The sequence below is a fragment of the Staurois parvus genome, unplaced genomic scaffold (assembly GCF_062004578.1).
Source record: "Staurois parvus isolate SC_StPar_1 unplaced genomic scaffold, SC_StPar_1.0 ptg000715l, whole genome shotgun sequence".
Classification (NCBI taxonomy): domain Eukaryota; kingdom Metazoa; phylum Chordata; class Amphibia; order Anura; family Ranidae; genus Staurois; species Staurois parvus.
In genome coordinates, this window is record NW_028318511.1 from 295089 (window position 1) to 313854 (window position 18766).

General features: G+C 42.0%; 1 protein-coding gene across 1 annotated transcript in view; it reads left to right on the forward strand.

The window, feature by feature from the left end:
• The window catches only part of CD81 (CD81 molecule), a 112349-nt gene extending 96197 nt beyond the window's left edge, over window positions 1-16152 (forward strand). Inside the window, exons 5-8 of the mRNA XM_089653514.1 lie at window positions 1342-1452; window positions 5649-5726; window positions 10455-10538; window positions 15525-16152. Of these exons, the coding sequence (XP_089509640.1) occupies window positions 1342-1452; window positions 5649-5726; window positions 10455-10538; window positions 15525-15587 (336 nt within the window). The 3' untranslated portion in view covers window positions 15588-16152. The remainder of the gene's footprint in view (window positions 1-1341; window positions 1453-5648; window positions 5727-10454; window positions 10539-15524) is intronic.
• The last annotated feature ends 2614 nt before the right edge of the window (window positions 16153-18766 follow it).

Here is an 18766-nt window from a genome sequence, read left to right on the forward strand (position 1 = left end):
TTTTCTTTGTATCCTGAACAATTCTTTTGGCAGTTGTGGCTGCAATCGTTCTTGGTCTACCTGACCTTGGCTTGGGATCAAGAGATCCCTGAACCTTACACTTCTTACAAGTGCTTGAGCAGTACTGACTGGCATATTCAAGATTTACGATATTTTTTTGTATCCCTTTCCATCTTTATAAAGTTCCATTTACCTTGTTGTGCAGGTCTTTTGACAGTTCTTTTCTGCTCCCCGTGGCTCAGTATCTAGCCTGCTCAGTGCATTAATCTGAGCGCTAACAAACTGACTATTGTATATACACAGACACTAAATGTAATGTAAAAAGTCACAAATATGAGAAATGAACCTTTAATTGCAATTTTAACCTGTGTGTGTGTCACCTTGTGCATCTGTACCAAGGCCAATCATTCCAGGGTATGTAAACTTTTGATCAGGGCCATTTGGGTGATTTCTGTTATCAATATGATTTAGAAAGGAGCCAAACAACTATGTGATAATAAATGGTTTCTTATAATCACCAACCTTAAATAAAAGACAGTTTTTTGGCTAGATCAGTCATATTTTCAATATAATGCCATAATTTCACAATTTCTGAAAGGGTATGTAAACTTTTGAGCACAACTGTATTTGACAAGCGGCGCAGCTGAGTGGAGATGCACTCCTAGACATACAATTGAAGGAACTGGAGGCACAATGAAAGAGGTAAGTTTGGAGCTGCATAGCTACAATGGATTCAGAGTGGGCAATCTGTCTCTATCAGCCTCTTCACCCTGGACTGTGGCCCGCCTTGTTGGCATAGGACATAGATCTTGCTAGATTGATAAAACTAGCCATCTGATTGGGGTGCGACAGGCCACACAAGACAGTAGGCCTTATGGAGGGGGGATTATAAATCAGGCCCTAATATCTACTACTACAGTGCTAGGAGAGAGTAAGCAGGGTTTGTTACAAGGATTACAGCCCATGGGAGTAGCAGTACTGACTTGTAGCTGAGATAATCATGAATAAAGGAATAGCTAAAGCAACAAATAACCAGGAAGAGAAACAGTCTTGCAGTGAAGGTGAATTTGTGGTTTGTTGATCTTGGGGAGATTTTCTGTGTTAACCTGTCATCAGGCACTGGGCAGGCCACCATGTCAGGTACTAAGAGGGACTATCCAGTGATAGTCCAGTTGCCTCTAGTTATGTTGGATTTTTCTTTTCACTCTGTCATACTGCACTGGGAGATGAAGAGGGAGAATCTGGTTGCTTTGGATAATGCAGATTTCCAGAAACAGTTTAGACACTAAAACGAGGCTGTGTGATGTTCCAGATACAATTTCATAATTTTCTCCTCCTCAGGTGTCCAAGGAAATAAAACAGTTCTATGATGAAGCTTATGAGCAAGCAAAGAATGGCAAGAAAGAAGAGAAAGAAAAGGCTAGACCCGTGGTCAAAGTCTTTCATGAGACAGTAAGACATACTTGAAACAAAATGGAACATGTGGTACAGTGATGAGTCTACTTGTAGTTTTTCAAAGGCCACTGCAGTCCTATCCCTCAGTACAAGTCCCATCATGCCACAAAGTTTAGGGGGCACTCCTATTCATCTTTTAATAGACCCCCAACATGCATCCATGTAGTAAACAGTGCATCTGATCTCAACACACCACAAGACATACAGTTAGGTCCATATATATTTGGACACAGGCACAATTTTAGTTTTTTTCAGGTATTTACCAATACATATTCAGGCTATAGTTATATAATGGATAAAGGCTGAAAGTGCACACTTTCAGGGTTAATTTGAAGGTATGTACATCCAAGTTGCAGGAGGGGTTTAGGAATTACAACTCTTAAAGAGTAGCCAACCTCCCTTTTTCAAGGGACCAAAAGTAATTGGACAATTGAATCAAAAGTTGTTTCATGGCCAGGTGTGGGCTACTCCTTCATTTTTTCTTCATCACTTAAGCAGGTAAAAGGTCTGGCGTTGATTCTAAGTGCGGTATTTGCATTTGGATTCTATTGCTGTGAACCTACGTCAAGCGTTAAAAGGAGCTGTCCATGCAAGTGAAACAGGCCATTGTAAGGTTCCAAAAATGAAACAAATCCATCAGAGAGATAGCAGCAACATTAGGAGTGGCCAGATCAACAATTTGGTACATTGTGAGGAAAGAAGAATGCACTGGTGAGCTCAGCAACATAAAAAGGCATGGATGTCCATGGAAGACAACAGTGGTGGATGATCGCAGTATCCTCTCTATGGTAAAGAAAAACCCATTTACAACATCCAGACAAGTGAAGGACACTTTCCCGGAGGTGGGCGTATCATTGTCAAAGTCTACAATCAAGAGAAGACTTCATGAGAGCAAAGACAGAGGGTTCACCACAAGGTGCAAACCATTCATAAGCCTGAAGACTAGAAAAGCCAGATTAGACTTTGCCAAAAAAACAACTAAAAAAGCCAGACCAGTTCTGGAAAAGCATTCTTTGGATGGATGAAACTAAGATTAATCTGTACCAGAATGATGGGAAGAAAAAAGTGTGGAGAAGGCTTGGAACAGCTCATGATCCAAAGCACACAACATCATCTGTAAAACATGGTGGAGGCAGTGTGATGGCATGGGCTTGCATGGCTTCCAGTGGCACTGGGTCATTGGTGTTTATTGATGATGTGACAGAAGCAACCGGACAAATTCTGCAGTGTTTCGAGATAGATATACTGTCAGCCCAGATTCAGTCAAATTCAGGAAAGTTGATTGGATGGCGCTTCACAGTACAGATGGGCAGTGATCCAAAACACACTGCAAAAGCAACCCAGGAGCTTTTGAAACAAACAACTGAAGACAGCTGCAGTTAGAGCCTGGCAAAGCATCAGAAAGGAGGAAACTCAGGCTTTGGTAATGTCCATGGGTTCCAGACTTCAGGCAGTCATTGCCAGTAAAGGATTCTCAACAAAATATTAAAAATTAACATTTTATTTATGATTATATTCAAATGTCCAATTACATTTGAGCCCCTGAAAATGGAGGGACTGTGTATAAAAATGGTTGCAGTTCCTAATGTTTGTACTTGATATTTATGTTCAACCCCTTGAATTAAAGCTGAAAGTCTGCACTTCAAATTCATTTGGATTGTTTCGTTTTAATTTATTCTGGTGGCATACAGAGCCAAAAGAAAACTGTGCCTGTGTCCAAATATTTATGGACCTAACCGTACATCTGAAAACACATGTACTGAACTGCAATGCATTGGGATTTAAAAGAGAAGTTCAGATTGTAAAAAGACCAACAGGTGAATGCAACATCATCATCTAAGACTGAGAACCGAGCAATCAAACACTGCTCATCAATCGATTTGCAGTCTTTAGCCTGCAGAAAGCCAGTGTCTCAGTCATCAGCTCTCCCTTCTGCCCCTCTAGCGCTCACTTAAGCACCGGGCTGTGGAGGGGGCAGGAGCTAATGGCAAAGGCTCTAAGCAGCTTGCTGAGTGGCTGAGCCAGCTCCTGGTCCAAGCATTTGAGGGGTCTAGAGTCTGGCCTGTCTCTGTGACGTCAGTAGACTTTACCCGCTGTCAGTTGAATACAGGGTCACAGGAATGCAGAACGAAGTGCACTCCTGTAATCCCGCAGTAGAAGTATAGCCAAAATAGCTTTGGCCCTTCTTCTCCTTTAAAACCCATTGAGGACACAGGATTTTACAGTGAGTACAAAAATCCTATTTTCTTTATCACCCACTGAGGGAAGTCTGATACTCTTGGGTAATACAACCAATTCCAGTAAATTCCTGTGTCTTTCAATGGACTCCCAAAAAAATGATTTTACAATGAGTACGAAAATCCTATTTTTGTACCTGGACACTTAGTGCTCATGTACACTGCAGCTCCTAAACTGACGTTCCGGAGCTGTTCAGCCTTTTTTTTTTTCAGCAGCCCCTGAACTCTCCCTAACAGGGGCAGACTGACCATTTGGAAACTCGGGCACTGCCCGAGGGCCCGGGGTCAGTAGGGGGCCCCATGAGATGCCCCTGGTACCTTTTTCATAGGCTTTTTTGAGTTTGAGCAAGGACACAGGGGCCCCATGATCCCCTATCGCCCGTGGGGCCCATGAGTTGTCAGTCTGCCCCTGCTTCCTAATGTTTTCCTATGTGTCCATGAACAAATCGTTATTTACAGGCAGTTGAGTTTACAGTCGTTTTTTTGAACGCACCAAACTTGCGTTCAAGAGTAGATTTTACCGGCGTTTCAAACACTAAACGCATGTAAATGTGGTTAACCGGGTTTATGAGCGTTTGCGTTTATAAGCGTTTTTATATCTGTTCCATGCAGGGGCGGCCTGACAACTCATGGGGCCCCTGAGCAATAGGGGATCATGGGGCCCCTGTGCCCTTGCCCAAACTCAAAAAGGCCTATGAAAAAGGTACCAGGGGCATCTCATGGGGCCCCCTTCTGACCCTGGGCAATCGGGCAGTGCCCGAGTTTCCAAATGGTCAGTCCGCCCCTGGTTCCATGTCCAGATGGTTCGCATGGCCACATATATGTGAGCCAGGGCTTAATAAATACTGAGTGCCTTTGTTCTACAGTTATATTCGGGGCAGCACAGTGGCTAAATGGTTAGCACTTCTGCCTGGCAGTACTCGGGTCATTGGTTCGAATCCCAACCACGGCACAACCTGCCTGGAGTTTGCATGTTCTCCCTGTGTCTGCATGGGTTTCCTCCGGGTACGCTGGTTTCTTCCCATGCTCCAAAGTCATGCTGGTAGGTTAATTGGATCCTGTCTAAATTGGTCCTAATATGCGTATGTATGAATGTGAGTTAGGGACCTTAGATTGTACGCCCCTTGAGTGTTAGGGACTGATGTAAATGTACAATATATATGTAAAGTGCTGCGTAAATTGACAGCACTATATAAGTACCTGAAATAAATAAATGTTTGTAGATATCTTTTTTTCCCCAAATTTAAGTTTATTAACACAAGGCTTCAACAATGACAGATAACATAAACGTTTCCAGATACTAGAGTCAGTGCAACACCAGGATATTTAAAGCAAAAGACAAAACAGAACGTCTACAGTATGACATGCTGGGCCAAAATACCAATCCTGAGAGTAAATCTTTAAAGAATTGTAAGCTCCAAGGAGCAGGGCCCTCCTATTCCTCTTGTATTGAACTGTATTGTTGCTGTATTGTCTCCCGTTATATTGTAAAGAGATGAGCAAACTGTTGGCGCTATATAAATCCTGTATAATAATAATAATAAAGAAAAAAAACAATAAAGCCCAATAGGCAATGATATCACCAATAAAAAGTCAACATATATGTCCTGAGCCACCTGAACCCTGTATCTGCGAAATATGGAACTGCGAATCCCTGAGGGGGAAATAATGGTACTGCCCCAGGGCCGGTTTTTTATGTTTATTGTTAAATTAAAACAGAAAGCAAAGCAGGTAAAAAGAAAAGGAATAGAAAGGAAACAAAACGAGAAAAAAAGGGGGGGGGGGGGGTTTAGGGAAAGGTGGAAAAAAAGAGGTGGGGGAGGGGAGAGGGTTCTTATCTGGGGGGGGGGGGGTGAATAATCACACTTCATTCAGCATGAAGATATTTTTTTTTCCTGTTATTTTTAGGGTCATTTTGACTAGCTGTCAATCTTTCTGCTATCTTTTCTCTTTTAGCTCCAGTGCTGTTCGGATGAGCCAAATCTGCTGTTAGGTTTGGGAGACAGTCTTTGTCCGGAAGGAATAAAAAATGTGGTCAGTATACAAGAGAACAGTGTTGTGACAGTACTTGGTATTTGTGATGGAAAACATGGAAACAATGAACGTCTGATTGAACACACTGCATTTTATCAATAAAACTGACCAGCCGAACACAACTAATGCAGTTCTGTGGGCCCCGTTCCACAACTGCATGCAATTGTGGCTTTTTAATGTGGCAATTATAGGGTTAAATCAGACAGGAAGCGACATAGAACGTCCTTGCCACCCGTCAAATGCCCTCTAAAAAAGCGATCGCTCTTCAGAGGACACCACTTATGTGAACGAGCCCTTTACGGTATACCGGTCATAAGATAAATACAGAGACTGTCATTTTTCATAGGTTATGCCAGTACTTCTGAGGCAGAGACCCAGGATAAAGCCACAGCAAAATAAGTCAGAGAAAAGGAGTAAGTCCTGAAAAGGGGCGGACTGACCATTCGAGCACTTGGGCACTGCCCGAGAGCCCGGCGTCAGTAGGGGGCCCCATGAAATGCCCGTTACCTTTTTTATAGGCTTTTTTGGGTGTGCTTTGAGTGTGGGCAAGGACACAGGGGCCCCGTGATTCCCTATTGCCCGGGGGCCCCATGAGTTGTCAGTCCGCCCCTGGTTCTGAAGATAAAGCAAGTGACGTGACAGCTTGGCAACTAACATTTTCAGGATTAGTAATGGCAGCCTTTCTTATTTCTCTTCTATTTCTCCTATGACAGGTGTCCTTTAAGCCATAGTCCTTGATTAAGTTTGTTCCCACAGCCCCCAGCAAGCCCCAGGTGGTATAAATTTAGATGGCTATGCCAAAGCCACTATTGGGCACAAAAAACACCTGTTATCTTGGGCAACCTATACACAGGCCATCTGCTACTCGAAAGGCACTCAGCATTTCTAGGATCTTTAGGTTAACACAAGTATCCATTTTTCAGTTTCATGCAAAAATATACCTCCTTAGATCCAGTCTGTGCAGACAGTTAATCCACTTGCTGACTTGGCACTATCCACAGGCAGCTTAACTCTTTAATAAGACACAAATGTTAAAGCTAAGATCCACTCAACCTGTCAAAAAATAAAAGAATGTAGCTGCTGACTTTTAAACACCCGCCACTTACCTGTCCCTCAGTGTGTCCCCCGCAGCCCGTTTCACCAGCTGTCCTGTATTCCAGGAGGCCGGCATCTTCAGTGTGCGCACCCAGCTGTGACAGCTTGCGGCTTCACAAATTGGGTACCCACTGTGCATGCGCGAGTACTGCTGCGCTTCATGAATGGTCCTGTATTCTTCTGGGACCTGTCACATGTCCCAAAAGACTAGAGGGAGGGAGGACACCTTCCGCTAGGCGACCGGAAGTGGGAGCGGGTATCTTTCAAATTCGGGTACCCGCCCCCCCAAAGGTGCCAATCCTTAATGGGGAGCGGGGGAGCAGTCCTTAAAGAGGAACTTCCCCTTTTGGGTGGAGCTCCATTTTAAGTTTAGCAATTTTTCTTAAAGTGGAGCTAAACTTACCTTTTCTTCAACGGTCCCAGTCCCGCATTGGCATCTCCTGGGTGCCAGTCTTCAGCCATCTTCATTGGCAGGCATGGAAGTCAGTTGCACAGGAGTCAGTCATGCTAGGACACATGGGCCATGCCGGCGGTGTGAGCTTTCAGTGCGATGTCAGTTTACGTGCCGGAGAAGACAGCGAGCAGGCTGGTAGGTGTATTTATCGCAGAAGAGATATTTCATGTGTCCTCTGCAGATAAAGAACCGGTCTGCTTGCTGCATGTGACAGTGCAATTTTAGTTCCAATTTAGGATAAGTGAACAACAGAGGCTGTTTATCCAGTCTTTTGAAGTGTAAGAAGAGAATTACTTTCCTAAGCCTAGCTCTGCTTGGAAACTGAAACGAACACCTGAGCAGCAGAGAAAGCAAGGAAGTATCTAGCTAAAAATTGGACCAACTAACACCAGAAAAGGAGGGGGGAACAGAGGGACATACCAAACACAACAGGAAAACAAAAGACAGGCTGTTGTAACAGCACACCCACTATGGGCAATCCCTAATATATGCTGATTATGTGTCAGAGCAAACATTTATTTAACCGCCTCCCACCCGTCACATGAGGAAATGACGGGCGCAAGGTGCTTCTCTCGTTCTGGAAGGACGTCATATGACGTCCTCTCACTCTAACCGCGTGTGCACTGGTCTGCGCCCTCGGACACAGCGGAACACCGATCTATGGAAAGAGCCGAAGATGTCAGCTCGGTCATGTGATCAGCTGTGTCCAATCACAGCTGATCACATGTAAATAGGGAAATGCCGGTTATCGGCATTTCTCTCCTCACGAGCTGTCACGCTGAGGGGACATGTACAGTGGGGATTGAAAGTTTGGGCACCCCAGCTAAAAATTTGTATTAATGTGCATAAAGAAGCCAAGGAAAGATGGAAAAATCTCAAAGGCATCAAATTACAGATTAGACATTCTTATAATATGTCAACAAAAGTTAGATTTTATTTCCATCATTTACACTTTCAAAATAACAGAAAACAAAAAAATGGTGTCTGCAAAAGTTTGGGCACCCTGCAGAGTTAATATCTTGTACTGCCCCCTTTGGCAAGTATCACAGCTTGTAAACGCTTTTTGTAGCCAGCCAAGAGTCTTTCAATTCTTGTTTGAGGTATCTTTGCCCATTCTTCCTTACAAAAGTCTTCCAGTTCTTTGAGATTTCTGGGCTGTCTGTCACGCACTGCTCTTTTAAGGTCTATCCATAGATTTTCAATTATGTTGAGGTCAGGAGATTGTGAAGGCCATGGCAAAACCTTCAGTTTACGCCTCTTGATGTAATCCCCCGTGGATTTCGAGGTGTGTTTAGGATCATTATCCATTTGTAGAAGCCATCCTCTCTTTAACTTCAGCTATTTCACAGATGGCATCAAGTTACCATCCAAAATTTGCTGAAATTTTATTGAATCCATTTTTCCTTCTACTCGTGAGATGTTCCCTGTGCCACTGGCTGCAACACAACCCCAAAGCATGATTGATCCAACCCCATGCTTAACAGTTGGACAGAGGTTCTTTTCATTAAATTCTGTGCCCCTTCTTCTCCAAACGTACCTTTGCTCATTCCGGCCAAAAAGTTAAATTTTAACCTCATCGGTCCACAGAACTTGTTTCCAAAATGCATCAGGCTTGTCTATATGTTGATTTGCAAAGTTCAAACGATGATTTTTGTGGTGAGGACGTAGCAGAGGTTTTCTTCTGATGACTCTTCCATGAAGACCATATTTGTACAAGTATCTCTTTATAGTGGAATAGTGTACCACAACTCCAGTGTCTGCCAGATCTTTCTGGAGGGATCGTGCAGTCAAACGTGGGTTTTGAATTGTTTTTCTCACAATCCTGCGAGCTGTTCTGTCTGATATTTTTCTTGGTCTTCCAGATCTTGCTTTAACTTCCACTGTTCCTGATGACTGCCATTTCTTAATTACATTCTGAACAGAGGATATTGACATCTAAAAATGCTTTGCTATCTTCTTATAGCCTTCTCCAGCTTTGTGAGCGTCAACTATTTTCAGTTTCAGTTTTCTAGACAACTGCTTAGAAGAACCCATGGTGCTGATTGTTAGGTCAAGGTCAGATGAGTCTGGGCATTTAAAACCTTTGAGATTGACATCACCTGGTCTTCCCAGACGATGATTGAGAACAATCCATGACACTGGCAGGTCTCAGCTTGGCAAAGGGGGCAGTGCATGCTATAAATTCTGCAGGGTGCCCAAACTTTTGCAGACGCCATTTTTTTGTTTTCTGTTATTTTGAAAGTGTAAATGATGGAAATAAAATGAAACTTTTGTTGACATATTATAAGAATGTCTAATCTGTAATTTGATGCCTTTTGGAGATTTTTCCATCTTTCCTTGGCTTCTTTATGCACATTAATACAAATTTGTAGCTGGGGTGCCCAAACTTTCGATCCCCACTGTACACTGATCATCAGGGCACTGATGATCAGTATGCCCTGATGATCAGTGTAGCCCCAGCAGTGTCACCTGTCAGTGTCCATCAATGCCAGCTGTCAGTGCTCATCAATGCCACCTGCTAGTGCCACTTCAATGCCACATATCAGTGCCTACGAGTGCACATCAATGCCACATAGCAGTGCCCATCTGAGCTGCCTTTAAGTGTCACCTATCAGTGCTAGTTAGTGCCACCTATCAATGCCAGTCAGTGCCGCCTATCAGTGCTAGTCAGTGCCACCTATCAGTGCCAGTCAGTGCCGCTTATCAGTACCATATAGGAACGCTGCCTTTCAGTGCCCATCAGTGATGCCTGTCAATGCCTATCAGTGCCACCTACCAGTGCCTCCTCATCAATGCCACCTATCAGTGCCCATCACTGCAACCTCATTAGCGCACATCAGTGAAGGAGAAAAATCACTTATTTACAAAATTTTATAACAAAATTTATGAAAAAAATTTTTTCCAAAATTTTAAGTTTTTGGTTTGTTTAGCAAAAAATAAAAAACCCAGAGGTGATTAAATACCACCAAAAGCTCTATCTGTCTCAAAAAAATGATAAAAATTTCATATGGGTACAGTGTTGCATGACCGCACAATTGTCATTCAAAGTGTGACAGCGCTGAAAGCTGGAAATTGGCCGGGGCAGGAAGGGGGTATAATTGCCCTGTAGGCGAGTGGTTAAAGGAATTGTTTTTTGATTTGTGGAATACGGTGTTTTACATTTTCTCCTTTTCCTTTAGAATTGCCATGAAAGAATTGATGAACTGTTTCAGTCTAAGCTGCACTTGGTCGGGATTGCAGCTGCAGTGGTGGCTGTCATCATGGTAAGATAACATTAGACTCTTCTCAGCACTCAAAGCAACCTGATAAAACCTGTTTCTAAAATGCCAATAAAAAGAAAAGTCTCAGTTTGCATTCTTTACAGATATATGGGAAAAGCGCACATTTCATCCAGGCACTCATGTACAGTGCGTTCCCTGCTGTAATATAAGGGAGAACTAAAAGGGATAACTTGAGCTAAAGCTTACCTAGACACCACCCCATCCATCCTTTAGGCTAGGTTTGCGTTTGACCTGTTTCTGGATTGCATTTTGCATTGCGTTTTGTGTTTTTGCACATGCGTTTCTGACGCTTTTTTTGAGGCATTTTGTGTGGGTTTTTTTGCTTTCTTGTTGCTTTTTGCATGTTTGCTTTTGCTTTCTTGTTGCTAGGTGGATTTAAAGTGCAAAATGCAACAAAAACACAATACATGCTTTTCTGCAGCGTTTCCATTGAACTCTATAGAACCAAAAACGCAACTTTTTGTGTTCAAAAAAATCCCTGACCCTTTCCAAAAAATGCACCGGGTGAAACCACGGAGATGTGAACGTATCGCATGTTAAATGGTCTGTAGTGCATTTCTGCAAAACGCTTAGGTGTGAACCTGGGGTGAAGCTAACATCTAGGTATGATTTTTTTTTGCACAGTTGCATTGGTTCAGCTTGGACTGAAATAAGTCTACATATTCCATACTTGTAAAAGCAGACAACAGTTACCGTAGTAGTTGACTCTACTACAGTGATTACTGCAGTCTTCTGGGTATTATGTCAAGCAGCTTCTCTTCTGCATAGTTGCCACAGTGGGTCGCTCAGTCGGTACATTAACAGAACACCTTGTAGTTTTCATTGAATGCGAGACATTCTCTGATTGGATGAGGTGGAAATTGTGATGTTCATTGTCCCACCTCTGAACCTCATCCAATCAGTAAATGCCTTGTATTCATTAAAAAAAAAAATACAAGGCATTCTGTAAATGGTAACAGTGCCAGGGGAGTGAACCCCTGTGATTACTATGCAGAAGGGAAGCCTGCTCGGCAGAGGTAACAGGAGAACACGGCGATGACTGTAGTAGCTCCAACTACTACAGTGATTGTCTGCTTATGGAATGTGTATACTTACATTGGTCCAAGTTGCCATAACAGTAACTGTACAGAACTATATCAGTGCATAACTAGAACTATGCGCTGTAACAAACGTGTCAGCGGTGCCTCTGCCTTCCTTTAGCACCACTTCCTTTGGTATTTCCCAGAATATTTGGTTGTAAGCTTTTAGATTTTTTTAAAAGCATGCCATGCTTTGTAAGAGAAAATGATTGTAATGTCGACATCGTCAAGTGCTTTTGAGAAGCTCATGGTTGATAAATGTAAGCACGACACACTGAAAGGTTTCAATGGCCCAACAATGTCTTAATCTCCATCCTCAGCTGACTTGAACCAAAGCTTAAGGAGTCAGTTAAGTTCCATGATCCAGAGCCATGATGACAGTAGTGGATCAACTGGCAGAGGGTGTTCAGGCTTTCGCAAATACAACATTTTATATTCTATTTTTTCCCAGAATGTTAAATTCAGAAAACATATAACAAGGCATAATAATTTGCAGATATATATTTTGTTTAAAGTGGAACTTTACAAACATTGAGAACAGGCAGGATTTTAAATGCAGAAAAGAGCTATACTTTTTTTTTTTTTTTTTAGTGGACAAGAAGGGTATAATTTTTGAGCATTTTTAAGCTCCAAGCTCGACACTCAGAAACGCTTAAAGTGGAATTCCATTCACTCTGTAAAAAAATAAAAGTCAGCAGCTACAAAAACTGTAATTGCTGACTTTTAAAATTCAGCCACTCACCTGTCCCACGATCCCGTGTTGCCCCGCCACAGCCCGTTTCACCAGCCGTCCTGTATTCCAGGCTCCAGCATCTTCAGTATAAGCACCTGACTGTGACAGCTTGCGGCTTCAAAACCGGGTGCCTACTGCGTATGCGTGAGTAGTGCTGCGCTTCCTGATTGACCCCGTCATCTTCTGGGACCTGTCACGTGTCCCACAAGACTTCGTGGAGGGAGGGAGGACACTTTCCACTTCAGATCGCCTAGGCAATCGCAGCGGAAGTGGGAGTGGGTACCTGTCAAATTTGGGTACCCATTCCCCTCCCGCTCCCCAAAGGTGCAAATCCTTAATGGGGAGCGGGGGACCAATCTTTAAAGTAGAACTTCCCCTTTTGGGTGGAACTCCGCTTTAACAAGGAAAATCCCATTCATTTCAATGGCCCCTGTACACATTTGAGCGTTTTGTCGCCTGTAGCAAAACGCCTGTTGCTCAAAAAAGTGCGTTTGCTACTTTTCAGACAGATTTGAGCATTTTTGACCCCTTTGGACATGAATGGAAAATGCCTGAGCAGCAACACAGTTGCGTTTTTTTCAGGCTTTTTCAGCTCAAACAGCAGCTCCCCTTCCCTTTCCTAGCATCACTCCATACCTTATAAACACACATCTTGTGGTCATTATGGAGATATTCAGTGCTGTCATTCGTGGCCACCCCTGCATCTATGATCTCAGGGATCCCCAGTATAAGAGCCGGGCAAGAACCTCCAGAGCCTGGGAGGAAGTGGGACCAAACATTCTACCGCAGCTACACTGCTCCCCAAATCAAGGAGAAAGCTACAGGACTTCTGTGTACTGAAATCATGTGCTTGATTCTGGTTTTCCTGTTGTATGCGCCGAGGACACATCTACACAGGTTTCTATTGGCCACAGCAAAAACGCCTAAATGAAAAACTCATATAATATTTGCAACTATACTCAAAAAAAGCGCTTTAAAAACGCCTGAAAACGCACAGTTCAGTGTGAATGTAGCCTAAAAAAAGATTTGTAGAGGCACCCAAAGGTTTGTATATTAATAGATTATTCGCAGCCTTGGCTGTCAATCACCAGGTCCTGGCCGGTGATTACTCGCCGGCATCCGGTGATCGCTGAGTATCTCCGACAGGGGAGAGAACGGTATGTGAACAATACAGTTCTCTCCCCTGTCAGCTCCTGCACACTGCTTTGTATGGCTCTGCATAGCAGAACCCTACAAAGCAGTGTGCTTACAGTGGAAAGCACTCCGTTAACCCTTTGATCGCCCCACGGTAACCCATTCCTGCCCAGTGCCATTAGTATAGTATCAGTCCTTTTTTTTAGCACTGATCACTGTATTGGTGTCACTGGGGATGTCAGTGACACCAAGTCAGTCCCCCCCTAGTGTCAGAATACCCTGCTGCTGTTATACAGTCCCGCTATAAGTCGCTGATTGCCGCCATTACTAGTAAAAAAAACAAAAAAAATTCCAGTGTCTATACCGCCATTTGTAAGCGCTATAACTTTCACATAAACCAATTAATCTACATGTATTGGGATTTTTTTTTTTAGCAAAGACATGTAGCAGAATACATTTTGGCCTGAATTTATGCAGAAATTTGATTTTTAAATTGTTTTTACTGGACATGTTTAATAGCAAAAAGTCAAAAATATTGTTTTTTTTCTCAAAATTGTCGGTCTTTTTTTTTATAGCGCAAAAAATAAAAATCGCACAGGCGATCAATTATCACCGATATAAAGCTCTATTTGTGGGAAAAAGGACATTAATTTCATTTGGGTGCAGTGTTGCATGACTGCGTAATTGTCAGTTAATGTACCACAGTGCCGTCATGCAAAAAATGGCCTGATCAGGAAGGGGGGTAAATCCTCGGGAGGGCAAGTAGATAGAGACGGATGGTCCTGTGCCCTGGCCTACAGGGATAAGCCCAAGCATGGAGAACACCCTTTGTCTTGAGGATGAGGTGCAACCCTACCTGGCTGCAGGTTAGATCTTCTCATAGACGGGACTGATTAGACTGCACACTCCTAGTCTTTTATATCCTTCCTGGAATAGTAATGTCTGGCAGGGTGAACTCCCAGGATCCTGGAGGAAGGATGAATTAATACACACTGCAGGTGGCTCATGCTATTAGACAGTGACACCTAGTGGGTTCTGGGGGACACTGCCTGTCCAAACTCCTGGCATTACCCAAGAAAGAGAAAAAGTTGCCACCCAGCTATTGGCAAGTTCAATAAGAAAAGCAGAGCCACCTAGTAGCCAAATAGGAGACCACAGCCACCATGCACCACACATACATTCCAACATGGAGTACCTGTGGAGTGAGCAATAATGGTAGGTGACCCTGGAAAAGAAGTAGTCATCCATAGGTAGCAGTGCAGTTTGGAACAACAAGAAGGGGGCAATTAATTTAATAAATAAAAAAGGCTGGGGCCCAGATAATTACTGGATTATAGATATTTGAAGATGGAAGTGGTTATAAAATACAGCTGTACTGTTTACATTGAGGGCAAGCTAATATATTGTTTTAGTAGCCTTTCTTATACCTGTCTTCCATTTTGCTGCCCCATTTACCTGATGAGTTGCAGTAAGTTCTGGTTCTGGGTTCCTGGATAGCAATTTACCAGGCCAGGGTGCTGTCACATGGTGGGGATGGGTGGTAAAATAGAACAACAGTAAAACTCCTGTGAGTAGGGAGCAGGGGCATAGTTTGCCAGCGGTGTATGTGTCTATGGATGCACACAGCCTGGCTTGGGAACGTGCACACATGGGTGCCTCTGTAGCACCCAGGAGGCACCCGGAGGAAGGAGAAGCTGATAGCACCAGCAGGGGACTGCCAGGAGAGGATGAAAGTGATATATCTGTGCAATTTCATTGCACAGAACAGGTAAGTATTACCTCTTTTTTATTTAGAAAGAAATTATAGCCTTCAGTATCACTTTACGTGCAGACAGCTGTGGTGGGGTATTTATTGAATCTGTGGGCAAAACAGAGGTCCACTTTAAAAAAAGAGAACCTTCCAAGAAGAATTCCTCGCTGTTTTCTATTACATGAGACATATCTAGTCCTTGTTATGGTGAATATTTATTTCCTATTTGTTTTCCTTTCATTAATTCGTTGTATTATTTCCATTCTCTTTAGATTATTGAGATGATCTTCAGTATGGTTCTTTGCTGTGGAATTCGGATCTACTCTGTGTACTAAAGAATGTGCTTTCTTCATTGTGTAAATAATTGCACATCTTCTACTCCCTCCTCTCATCCCCATTCATGTCTTTTTATTAACACTTGTTACCTGCTCTGATGGAGCCTGTGCTGAGGTTTACAAACTCGGAACAAACACTAAAGTTTGCTTCTGTCCACCCTGGAAGTTGCAGCAACAAGGCACTCCTTAAGTTCTGACCCTGTAGAATGTACTTGCTTTGATTGTGGGACTCTCATTCCTAGTACTGCCTTTGTGTGACACCATGTCACACTGTCACTGCCACATAAAAAGGGTCCTGTGGAGTTGACTTACCTGCCATGTGCAGTGAGTAATGAGTCAACTTTTGGGCATATTAGTGCCTTATTGCTGCGAGTTCCCAACTCAGGCCACTCCTGTGTAAAATATATTGTGATCCTACTATTGGGGGCAAAGACCAACCCCAACAGTTCCCCCTGCCCTGCACGATCCCCCCACAATCTGTCAGTAGAAAATAAATATATATATAAACATGTATAAAGATTCTCATTAAAATTCTTTACAGGGGCTTTTTTCACCCCAACACCAATGTGTTTACTCTGTTTATTTCCTTTCAAGGAGCTGTATTGTGTATGTAGATATGGTCCCATGGCAGCCAGACACTTGAAATGCACACACACCGTTTATGAGAGAAAAACAGACTGCTTCTGAAAATGTTGATTGCCGAGCAATTGATGCCAAGACTTTGACTTCTCAGACTTAAAGGGTAACTCCACTTTCATTGGAAAATACATTTAGCAAATAAAAAAATATAGCATGTTCAGTTGCTGCACAAGCCATAATGCAATTTAAATAGTGGTGCAACAATGTGAAAATTCTGGATTAAAACCAATTCAGGATGCACTAGGCCCAAAACCAAAACCAAAATGGACAATTTTTTAAAAACATATATTTTTTATATATAATTGTATTATATTTGGCAATTTAATTAATACCTTGAATTTAAATGAATATGTATTTAAAAAAGTACAACCCAGTAATGTAAAATAACTTTTATTGAAAGTAACGAACGAAAATTAGTTAGAAAATAATAAAAATAAAAAACTTAAATTAAGTTAAATCTAAATTAAAAATTGGACAGAAAATAAATTGAAATATAATGAAAATAATATAATTATATATATATATATATATATATATATATATATATAAATAAAAAACTTAAATAGAGGCATTTTAACATTGACATCAATGGAATATGATTTTGCATTTAAGGCAATAGGATGCAATTTTGCATTGAAGTTGATGGGACGTGGTTTTGCATTGAAGTCAATAGGGGGGGGGGGGCATTTTTGCATTGAAGTCAATAGGAAATGATTTTACATTGAAGTCAATGGGATGCGATTTTTCAGTGAAGTCAATGGGATGTGGTTTTGCATTAAAGTCAATAGGGGGCGTTTTTGCATTGAAGTCAATAGGACATGATTTTGCATTGAAGTCAATGGGATGCAATTTTGCATTGAAGTCAATTATCATTACCGGCACCTTTTTTTTGTTCTATTGGCAAAAAGCTGATTAACCCTATTTTCAGCCGATAATTTTCAACGGCCAATATATTGGTGCATCACTAAATTTAATATTATTAAAAATTACCTTTCCTTTTTCAATCTGTAGCTACTGTAATTTTTTGTAAAATTCAATATTGGAACCGGGGGGGGGGGGGCAATTTGTACACAGTTGGTGTACAGAATTTGTGCAATTGGATCACTGATATTCCTGGAAGACTGCACTAGGATACAAATCATATCATAGGCATCCAGTGAAACAAAAATTTCATTTTTGGTGAGATACTCCAAGAGGGTTCATCACTTGGGATGAGACCCTGCAATCTCCTTATTAGAACACTGCAAGTGCATGAGCTGAATAATAATGAAAAAGTCACTTCCATTCGGATTTACTGTGCAAATTGACATATTCAAACAAACAGCTATTTCTTCAGAGCAGAAACTGGTAGGCATCTGTAACAAATGTTGTTAAAATCCATGCAATGTAAATTGATCACCCAGATAGGGGTGTTTTTTTTTTCTTAAAATTGGAGTTACTCCTTAAATTGACTGTATGGGGTTTATTTACTAAAGCTGGAGAGTCAAAAATCAGACTCCCTTCTGCATAGAAACCAAATCAGCTTCCAGGTTTCATTGCCAAAGCTTCATTGAACAAGCTGAGGTTAGAAGCTGATTGGTTTCTATGCAGAAGGGAGTCTGATTTTGGACTCTCCAGCTTTAGTAAATAAACCCCTATATGTCCTTAAACCAGAAATATTAAAGCTAAACTCAGTTCTTGTCTTCAGTCTTACACAGATGTACTGAAATAGCTTACTCTGAGCTTCTCACAGTATGCAATAAAACATGGGTGTCCGACCTTTTGACTTTCCTGGGCCACATTGGAAGAAGAGGAATTGTCTTGGGCCTCACAGTACACTAACAATAAGAATAGCTGATGAGCAGAAAAAGTTTGGCAGATCACAAGTTAACAATCATTGATATAGATAATGTACCTATCTGAGTTACAAAAAAATGTATTTTTTTGTAATTTTTTTTAATTACAAAAGTGAAAGAGGGCAACATAAAACTACTGTGATATTTGACACTGTTTTTTGATAAACTAACACATCGATATCTGGTTGGCTGGATGCAGTAGCAATTCTCAGTGAATTCTCAAGGTGCTCATCAGATATTTTGGTTCTAATTTTCTCCTCATGTGCTTCATCCTTGAAAAAAGTTCCTCAGAAATATTGTTGCTGCCGATAACTGATGACATGAATAAGGTGTGATTGTGAAGAATAGGATATTTTTCTATGGGAAGATAAAACTTTAAAAGTCCAGTAAAGAAACACTGTCAAATTTTTCTAGCCATGTGTGTTCGCTAAGTATAAAAACATATTTACAAAAAAATTTCCCAAAAAATCAACATCTTTAACCACTTGCCGACCGCAGATAGGCGAATGAAGGCTTCACCGTGGCCGGCCAGTTCGGGGAGGGCGTCATGTGACGTCCTCCCAGAACGCACCCTCTTGCACGCCCCCGGGGGCGCGCATCCAGTGATCTTTGTGATCACTGTGTCCTACGGACACAGCTGATCACGTGATGGTGTAAAAGACCAATAACAGCGGCCTTTTACCACATGATCAGCCGTGTCCAATG